At 43.5% G+C, this 10,798-nt stretch overlaps 1 protein-coding gene across 1 annotated transcript in view; it reads left to right on the top strand.

Moving 5' to 3' along the window:
• Window positions 1-4,881: 4,881 nt before the first annotated feature.
• The window catches only part of LOC119378869 (alanine--tRNA ligase, cytoplasmic), a 43,125-nt gene continuing 37,208 nt past the window's right edge, over window positions 4,882-10,798 (top strand). The window contains exons 1-3 of the mRNA XM_037647918.2: window positions 4,882-4,987; window positions 5,292-5,538; window positions 7,292-7,480. Coding sequence (XP_037503846.1) covers window positions 5,308-5,538; window positions 7,292-7,480 — 420 coding nt within the window. The 5' untranslated portion in view covers window positions 4,882-4,987; window positions 5,292-5,307. The remainder of the gene's footprint in view (window positions 4,988-5,291; window positions 5,539-7,291; window positions 7,481-10,798) is intronic.

The following is a 10,798-nucleotide window of genomic DNA, read 5'->3' as shown; positions in this document are numbered from 1 at the left end:
GCTGCTTCATTGGAATTCAGTAAAAGGAACGTCTGCGGGGCCCTCTGCGAATTCCTGATTGACACGATGAGATTACCTTGCCAATCCTTTGTTTATCAATTTATGGTTTCCCATCCCCTTTTCCCGAATACAAAATCTTATTTATTTCGTTATTTCCTTTTCTCGTATCACGAGAATCACCTTATTTTACTTGAAAAATTCCACCTTTCCCTTTCCCTGATTTTCTTTTTTAACCCAATGTTCCAATTGACTGTAACCGCCGGCTTCTTGGCCAATCCCCCGGTGTGGGTGTGAGCCAAATGCAAGGAACAAGCAAGCAAGCAAGCAAGCAAGCAAGCATGTCACGTTATTCATGTGATGATCCGCTAATCATGTTCGTCATACACTATAGTCGGGCCATAATGAAAACCAGCAGATAGTTAAGTCAAGGAAGGTGGGACGTTAAATGTACTGTTTCAAGTGTATTGTAGTGATTACGATATAGATGTGAATAAAGTAAAGTAGACGAAATGACTAGCGGCTACGAGCGGCGCTGACTAACACTCCCAGGTTTGCATGCGCATAAATGCCCGATAAAGTGGTCGAGGGGACGACCGCCATCCGAAGGTTGCAGGTTCGGTCCCTGCCAGCGGCAAGTTGTGTTTCCGTCCCCTTTACTTTCTTCACAACTATATCGCAATTGATACAATATACACTTGAAACAGTACAATTAACGTCCCCTATAGTAACTTCCATGCCTTCATTATCTTCTGGTTTTCATTGCGGCTGTGTCAAACAAAAGAAACTCCCTTCTATCATTCATTAACTATATTCGGGTACAAGCTTAGAAGTCCGCGGCATTTCCTCCTCAAAGGCGGATGCACACACGCCTGCACCAATGGGTGCACGCACTCAGACTGAAGTCATGAGCCGGACGGCCGGTGTTCTCGCCTTCAGAGAACATTAAGTTGTATCTTTAAGTTTTATAGTGTCCTCCCATACTAATTTTGGTATATACAAAGTCAAGGAGGCGGCCGCGAGAGCACAAAGTCATACGCGGATAGATAGATAGATAGATAGATAGATAGATAGATAGATAGATAGATAGATAGATAGATAGATAGATAGATAGATAGATAGATAGATAGATAGATAGATAGATAGATAGATAGATAGATAGATAGATAGATAGAAACGGTCAAAGTGCATTTGGTACGCAAATAAATTCTTCGCATTTAAAGAACACTTCCGGTTTCGATATCGAGGGGACCGTTTCACAGTGACGTACGTAGGTGTAAACAGTGTTGGTCTAAATCACTTGGGGACAGCAACTCGTGACGTACTAGCAGCAGCTCAGCCGTCTGCTGTCAGTTGCACGTAACTACGATGAGTGAACTGTCGTCCAGCGACTGCGACAGCGATTTTGTCCTCATGCAAGACGCAGAGTACGCAAACCCAACCAACTCCGTAGCAGACTGTGTTGACTCGACATGATAATGCCTGATGCGGTTGGGCTGGCTTGCAGATGCTGGGAGACGAAAACATATATGAAACTGAAATATTTTATACGGGTTTCCCGGCTCCAGCGGGGGAGAGGGCGTTAACACTGCATGCCAAGGAAACGAAAAATGTCCTTTTCGTAACCTTTTATAATAACGTCTTTATCCATATGTTGTAGACGTGTGCAAAAGAATAATTACACTCGTAAGAAAAACTTCGTGAGCCATTAAACTTTGTAAAGGTGGATGACCAGCGAAGCTCTGTAGCACACGGCGCAGGGGTGACACAGAATTTTGATTAAAGGTACATTTGTGAAAGGAATTTTGATGAAAAGAATTTTGATGATGGCGGGGGGTCTCGGAGACACCCCTCGCTAGAAAGTGGGGGTGTTTGTTTGCAAAATGTAAATTTCAGTTAATATACAAGCAGCCGTGTGCGCCATGGACCATGTATCACAAATTATGGTTGTGTGCAGAGTTGCCGTTGGGTGGATTTGAAAAGGAACCAAAAATCAAGATAAGAGTAGCCAAAGCAGCCATTACATGTAATTTTAGCGCCAAAATTGTAGCCAAATAAAAAAAAACGATATCATGCATAGAGTTAATATTATTATTCAGCAATAAGGTGACATTTTGAACAAGCGAAAACGGAGAATGAACAAGAACAATATTTTTAATTCTTGCTTGGTCTCCAAGCCGCATGAAGGTTGCAAATAAATTAATAAAGTATTATAGTTTCAGCGCGCCTGCATGCATTATGTCTAGAATAGATAGATCTCTTACCAAAGCAAATATGGGCCATCAAGTCACTAGGAACGTTGAACGTTGAAGCTGTTTTCCTTTGAAGCCGTGGACCGAAAGTGCAGCTTCAATTAGCGAAATCTGAACGAAGATGAACAGTACAGCTTCATTTTGTTGCGGAATCTCTTTCACGCGCTGTGCTTCAGCCTTCAGCGTTAGAATCTGGCGTCAAGAGTGCGCCATAGCCACGCATTTCTTTACATACGCTCGTCACTGAGTAGTGCAGCGCGTTGAGTGGCTCGATGCGCACTAGCCCGCTGACGTGGACAAGGCATCACAACAGGCTAATGCAGTAAAGCTTGCAGACAAGTGTAATTCTTCAGGCTTGCTTGCTAATTTATCTCCAAATAATAAGAAAAACTGGCTAGTAAATGCGCCAAAATATAAGCTCAGAGTAGCCACAAAGTAGCCATGGCGCCAACCTGAAATTTTTGTCGCCAGACAGGGTCGTAAAGTAGCCAGTTTGGCGTAAAGTAGCCACCAACGGCAACCCTGGTTGTGTGGCAGAAATACTCCCCAAATACTCGATTTTTCTTAGAGCGCACAGGGAGGGCGCGGTGTTTTATTACTCCAATCCTTTGCAGCTGTAACTATATGAAAACATATCGTATGGAAAAATAAACAATTAAGTGATCTGTCCTTCACGCCTGTTTGTCTGCATCACTCGTGCTCTACTTTTTAGGGTAGCGGGGCGCAGTGGCATATAGCCAGAAATTTGTTTCAGTGGGGGCACGTCCTTGATCTAAAGTGGGGGCCAGGTAGGCATGCGTGATCGTGTGTCATTTTGTGCTCTGTATTCCATGACAGGAAGGCACTTCATGAGGGGCACGTTCCCGGTGTGCCACTCCCTGGCTACTCATCTGGCGGGGCGGGAAAAGAGGTGAAGGGGTTGAACACGAACCGACTGCAGCGCTACTTTACCGTTTTTCTGGAATTAAGTTAAACAATGCCCATTGCTGAGCTTGTTGGTTTGCGCTCAGTTAAGAAGTTCTGAACACAGCCACCAGAAATTGTCAAGGGAGGACAAGTACAGAATTAGGGAACCTCTTGACTGCACCCCCCCTCCCCCCTTCCTTTTTTTTCACTTTTTCGGCCAACCGGAATATGTTGACGTGTGAAACTTTATGATGCGACACTGTGTTGACTTTGGAAACGGTGCACATGGATAACGTGGTTCAAGATCCAGCGATGCTTCTATTTACAACAGGTTATTTAATACAGCAAAAGCTCGAGGTTAATTCGAACTTACAGTTAATTCGAACTGACGTCCTGGTCCCGGCACAGCCCTGTGTATTTCTATGGGGTAAAACTCCCGATAATTCGAACGCGTCAGTGTCCACAGCGGTTAATTCGAACTGGGAGCCCCTGGTTTTCATCGCTCCTAGCAGAAGTCGGCCCCGAGTGATCACAGTGCGTTGCAAAACCAAACCAAATTTACTAGAGATGCAAAACAACGAAACAGCAGCATTTCTCAGTACGTGAGAATTCGGACGCTGCACTCTTGGGCAAGCTGCAAACGATGTTCATGGAGTCGCGATAGAAGAAACGCAAGCAAATGCAAATTACTGATTGCTTTTAGTTTCGATAGCATTATCTCAGCCATGTAAATAAACGTGTTTTGGAGCATAAATAGCGTCATGTACTTCGACATTAAGGCTCACTGCTCACATGAGTGCGTGTCGGTGCTTCTTTCTGGGGTATAATTCTGACTGATTAATTAATTTCTGTTCGCTGTTAGAGCTACATGAATCTAACTTACGAAATCACCTGCCACAAACGTGTGGTAGCGCCTAATTCGCGATAACGAGTCCAGAGGTGGCTTCTTTGGTCTCTACCCGCGCAGTGTGGCGCGACGTCCGTTCATTCTAGCGCCCGCCCGCTAATTCGAACTCCGCTTAATTCGAACAATTTTATCGTCCCCTTCGAGTTCGAATTAACGAGCTTTTACTGTGATCTATCTTACTATGCAATTTGGCGTTCGCTCTTGTTTGTACCATCCTATCATGAAATATCTTGGAGTGTGGTAATCGCCATCGATGGAATATGCCTTTTATTAAATAATCACCCTTTTGCCCAATGCATAGGAGACAAAGAACGAAGGCGCACCTAATGTCTTCTTGTTTGAGGCGCGCTCTAAACCAGAGAGACAGAAAACTGCATTTGTTTTCCATACTCCTAAGAACTCAGGGCAGGCCCTCTAGTCCAGGGCTACCGTTGGCTTTCCCGAAGCTCTGACGGGCCGGGCCGCTAGCCACTTCTGGCAGTCAGGAATTCTAGCCATCCTAGTTAGGATTCAGGTTGCCCAAAACCAGTTTACACTTTAAACGTGTAAACTGGTTTAACGGAAGGTTTAATGGAAGGTCGTTTAATGGAAGATTTGAATATCGCGCGCTTTATTACGCGGGGTTGTGTATTGGCAGGACTAGGACGAATGAGTCCATTATTCAGATAAATAATCTAAGCGCATTAATAGGCATATTATTATGATGTCCATACATTTTTATAGTTGTTTGCCTCTCAGCAGTTCACGTGCAATTGCATTCTTGTTTCTATGACGACGCTGACGACGCTAGGAAGAATGGCGGCGACCATCAGTGTGCGTAGTGTGCGTGTAGCATAGAGGAATGGCGTGTAGTGCGTGTATGATCGAGGCTCTGGCATGATTCAAATGATGTAACTTAATTTATACTAAACTTGTCGCTCACGCGGTAAGCATTGCTATGTTAAGTTTTAGTTTAGGCGATGAGATGCAGGAGTGTTGCCGCATGTTGAGTGGGATCTGCACGTTTTAATGTTTGTGAAGTCGGAGGTGAATTATTTGGCAACAAAAATCGCGTTGCGCGCTAATCTCGTCGTTAACTCTGAAACTGGTTATTTAATGTAGCACTCTTAATTGTTTTTAGGCTATAAATATGAGGACGTTGCCATTATTTAAGTACATTAGCGTAACGTGATTCTGATGACTGCAAAGTTTGCTGATGACCATATGAACCGACATGCTCCCGCTTTCAGGTCCTTGGCATCCGAGATGACTGGAAAAACACTGAAATTGTGTGGAACGCACCTTACATGGCTGAGAATGAAGAACATGCGCGGTCTCTGCACCCGTCCAACTAGAAAATTCAGCGCTCGTGAAGCTCGCCAGGCCTTTGTCGACTACTTCGTCGACGGTCATGGGCACCAATTCGTCCCATCCAGCTCTGTTGTGCCCTCATTCGCAGACAAGTCGCTCCTCTTTACAAATTCAGGAATGAACCAGGCAAGCCTTTAATTCGCGGCTGGAAGTTTGTTGACATCTGTGTAAAAAACTACTAATCTCTTTCGTCTACCACGTCGTTTTGTCTTCACGTAGCTTACGCAAAGTTTATACGTGCGGCGTTCTCCTATAGTTTGTGTCGTAATGTAACAGTTTTATCAATTTGACGGGCGCCTGTTGGGAAACGTACTACGTGCTGTATTGATCGCTGGACACCGATGTTACCGAGGCAGATGTTCTTACACTATTTGTCGTCATAGGAGACACGGGCGTGGACAAGGGGATGCAAAAGGGGGGCACTTGCCCCCCTCAAGCCACGCTAGAGGTACACCAGGGCTTAAAGTCTCCCTTCATTAGAGGGGGGCCCTCATAGGGCGGCGACCATTACAGAGCAGATGTGCTCATATATATATATATATATATATATATATATATATATATATATATATATATATATATATATATATATATATATATATATATATATATATATATATATATATATATGTATGTATATATATATATAAAGTGTTATTCTGTCTGAAAGTCAGCTTCGTCACAACTCTCACAGGCCACAGAGGTTGTTTGGGATGATCACAGTGTAGTGACGCCAGCTGTCTCTAGAATTGAACAAATGTTTATGAATTTTACATATGAATATATTATTCCGAGTGTTTTAGGACATTTATTTAATGTGCCGATACAATCAAGCGCTAATAACATTGGCATTTTGGAAACGATTTTTCAAAAATAACTAGGGATGTGAAATGTTATAGACATGTGAGCTTGAAGCAAATATCTCTAGCTGCAACAGGATATTTACTCACTGCATTTAGAACCTCAAGTACGACAACAATATATTTAATTTTTTTGCCTACTTAGCTAAAAAAGTAGGCAAAATGCATGCCTGTTTGGTATTACACTAGCCTTGTAATGCACAACTAAACGAATGAAAATTAATTGGTAACGTAAAGAGAGCAAGGTGAAGCTTCACTAATTCACAAGCAGTAGCTTCAAGCTCAAGTGCCTCATGAAACAGTATGCTGCATCATGAAGATTAGTCGAACACGGTGGCAACCCGTCGTGTGCAGTGTCTCGAGGAAATGTATGCAACAGCACAATCTGCTTTGCTGTTTTCCTCACATCACATCAACTGAATAATCATGGTTAAATCATTATTTGGAAAATTGGAACGTTCGTATTTCCCCGCACAAGGCAGTACTGCCAAAAAAGTCAACTCTAGCACTTGTCGAATGGGTGCTGCAGTGCTACAGTTCGCCTGTCGAGGGGGAGCCGAGCCCCTCCTTAAAAAGATGGAGAGAGGGCCGGGCCCCCCTGGGCCCCCCCCTGACTTTAAGCCTTGAGGTACACTTTTCCACGGTGTGAAAGATGGAAAAGTTGAAACATGACCACCGAGTATTCTGGCGAACAGTGTCACCAGCTGTTCTGAGACAGTTTCATAGTGTACGCATATTTTTCATGCAGGCATAGGGAATGGACCATGTACCAATTACTGAGTGTATGTTTTGAGGCTGTTACTTATTCTCGGCTGTGCCTCATTTTTCAACGGGGTACTACTCAATGCTAGTTTACACAACCTGCTTTTCAATCCTCTTCTTTCTTAGGTTCTGTGGGGGCAAATGGAAAGAAACATTTATTGGGGAAACAAGAAGTGTGATTAAGTGTTTACCTTTAATTTCTTCACGTTTTGGACAATTTGAGTACGAATTGAATCTGCACAATTCTTATTTTTCAGTTTAAGGGAGTCTTCCTTGGAACTGTAGAACCATCCAGCCCATTATACAGCCTGCAACGAGCTGCAAACTACCAAAAGTGCATCAGGGTTGGTGGCAAACACAATGACTTGGACGAGGTTGGAAAGGACTTGTCACACCACACCTTTTTTGAAATGCTGGGAAACTGGTCATTTGGAGATTATTTCAAGGTAATTTATTTATTGGTACTGCAACCCCTATCAGGGTTTTAGCAGGGTGGAATACAGTACATGAAAGAAAATACAACATAATGCCACTCAAAGTATATGTACAGTGGCGTCCACTCTTGGGGTGAACACGGCGCAGCGTGGCCGCGCTCCGCGTAGCGCCATTGCATTCGGCGTGGCCGCGCACCGAATCGAAGCGGCGCAGGCGCACACGAGCGCGCCACTCTTGCTGTACTACAGCCAGGCAAGAGCGGCGCCACGGCAGTGGTCCAGCTCTGTTGCACACAACGCTAAGTCGCCCCCGCGCGTCCCTCTACGCATGCGTCGCTACGCTTCGATGCGTGGCCCCGCCAGGTGCGCTGGCGCTGCGCGGAGCGTGGCCACGCTGCGCCGTGTTCACCCTAATAGTGGACGGCACTGTACATGCAAAGGTTACAGTAAAAAAACACTCGAAAAACACAAATTCAGGTTCAGTCATTAAACAAAGCATTTATCAAATGCGCAAATAAAATAGAGGAACAGGCAACACAGATATAATACACACAATCACTATGAATATAGCCAATTATGTTTAGTCATCGAGAAGAGCTGAAAACGCTGACAAAGAATCTGTTTGAATAATGTAGCTACTATGGTTATTCCAGTCTCTGACTGTTCACGGAAAAAAAGAATACTTGAAAGAATCATTATGAGAACGAAAAGGTGTTATTATTAGTCCATGCCTTTGGTGCGTTGAATAACCGGAAGAAAATGAAATCCATTCGCTAACATCCACGTTATAGTGCCCCTCAACTAATTGATGTAAGAATTTTAGACGTGCTGAGTGGTTTCTTTCGCATAAAGGGGTTAGCTTAGCGCGAGCTTGTAGTTCAGTCACTGAGCTGCATCTAAAATCGTTATAAATAAACTGTATGGCTCTCTTCTAGACATTTTATAGTTTAAGAATATTAGCTTTTGTATAGGGGTCCCATATTACAGCAGCATAGTCTTAAGACTGGTAGGACAATGGATTTGTATGCTAATTTTCTTACAGCAGGGGTAGCCAGAGTTAGCGTTCTCCTTAAAAAGAATAATTTTCTGTAAGCATTAGATGTAACGTAACGGATATCTTTATCCCATCTAAGACTGTTTGATATCCATAACCCAAGATATTTGTATTCGGACACCTCAGACAAAAGCACATTCTTAAAATTATACGTAAACATTAAGGGCTTTTTCTTTTGAGTTATCCGCATAAAAACAGTCTTGTCGAAGTTTATATACATCTGCCACCACGGACACCATGAGGCAACACGCTGAAAAGTATTGTTTAAAGGGGTCAAGAAGCACTCTTTGGGCTTGTTGAAAAAACACATCCTGCGGAAAGCTGACACGGCTGTGAACTGCTCTGCCAAGTATTAGTCGTGCGCGCTGCGTAAAGGCCACAAGCGGAGTGCGAAGTTGCCGTTTCCTCAGGCGCCCTCTTTTCAAACAGAGGCCTGTTCTCACTCTCGTCGGTGGGCGGGGCGTCTGCCCGTTGACGTCGCGGATCTGCCTGTTTACGTCGCAAGAGACATAGCATGCTTATTGGCTGATAGACGACGTAAATCGAGAGCGGTGTTCGGATCAGATGCGCTTCTTGCCATGGGGTGCCGCCACTTGCCGGCGCCACACTCCTCAGTACACGGTAGCCGCACTCGCGCATGCGAATCACGGCGGGAGAGCGATTGCGTTTCATGACGCACGCTGACGTAACTTCTTTCCTCCGTGCCATCCCTCCCTGTGTAGCTTCCAGTGCGCTCGTCAGCACAAGAAAAGAGAGAAAGCGCTGAAAGCGTGCACCAAAGCCCCCGTAACTCCGCTCATTCTTGACTGATTCGAGACATTTTTGCGGCAATCGATTCGGGAGGCAGTAGACTCCGATACTGAGGTCATTAGATCATTACTTGGAAAAGTGGTTCATGCCCCCTTTAACAACACCTGATCCGATTGATCATTAACCTCCGTGTAGAGAACACAGTCGTCTGTGTACAGTTTTATTTTGACGGAGATGTCTTTTACTGTGTTGTTCATATAAATAAGAAAAAGGAATGGCCCCAGGACGGAGCCCTGCGGCACACCTGATTACACTGGTAGTTGGTTAGACTGATGGCCTTTAAATGCAACAAACTAGTGGCGATTGGTCAAGTACGCTGAAATTCAGTTAACAAGTTGAGAATTTCTAAGCAGACTATGTAATTTCAATAATAATTTACCGTGTGATACTTTGTCGAATGCTTTCGAAAAGTCCATAAAAATTTCATCAATTAGTTTGAAATTTATTGATACGGCAAAATCATGGATGGTAGCAACTAGCTGTGTACAAGTGGGGTACCCTTTCCAAAACCCATGCTGGCATTCTGTTAAGATGTTATGAGTCTCTAAAAAATCCACGATATGTTTATGTATTATGTGCTCTAATAATTTGCAGGTGTTAGAGGTTAAAGATATCGGTCGGTAGTTCTTTATAGACTGTTTGACACCGCTTTTATGAAGTGGTATCACTTAAGCTGTTCTCCAGTCATTCGGGAGTTGACCTTCTTCTAAGGAACGTAAAAACACAATGTACAAGTATTTCGAAACCCATTAAGCATACCTTTTTAGGAAAGCGTTGGGTATATCGCCTGGGCCCGAAATTTTCTTCTCATTAAGTTTTAGAAGCATGTCGAATATACCCTGCTCGCTTATTGATAAATCAGGAATCGGTGACAAAACATTCTCTAAAACAGGCAAGACACCATCATCACAAGTAAAAACGGAGTGGAAGTGCTCATTAAATGAATTAGCAATTTTTGTTCATCATTCATGTGAATGCCATCAACTTCAAATACATCACACTGGTATCGTTTCGGCGACACCTCCCTCCAAAATTTCTGTGGAGACGCCGTGATGAATTTAGGCAGCTCAGTAACGTTGTTTATCGGTAGATGGTTGGATACGAAGCTTAGATGAAAGACAGAGAAATTTGTCTTGTTGATCTGGTGAAGCAATGTTTGGTTTTTTCATTTTATTTTTTACCCTCTTTAGCTGCCTTTTCAGTCTCAGCGTCTCACGAGAAATCCAGGGGTTCTTTTTTCTTTTGTTAACAATGATTGGTACATATTTTTCAATGCACTGATTAACAATATATTTAAAGCATTCCCATAGTTCATGCATGTCTACAACATTTTCTGAAAATGAATCTAAGTTAAGGGAGGACGTGGCACTTAGGGAATGAAAATCAACCAAAAAATCTAGTTTTCGCGTGCCATCTCTGCACGTTCCTGACATCATTGTGCCCCTAGTTACAAATTTTCATTGCTG

This window comes from Rhipicephalus sanguineus, chromosome 1, assembly GCF_013339695.2.
Source record: "Rhipicephalus sanguineus isolate Rsan-2018 chromosome 1, BIME_Rsan_1.4, whole genome shotgun sequence".
NCBI lineage: Eukaryota > Metazoa > Arthropoda > Arachnida > Ixodida > Ixodidae > Rhipicephalus > Rhipicephalus sanguineus.
The sequence above is the reverse complement of the archived record's forward strand: the minus strand, read 5'-3'. Positions and strand labels throughout refer to the sequence as shown.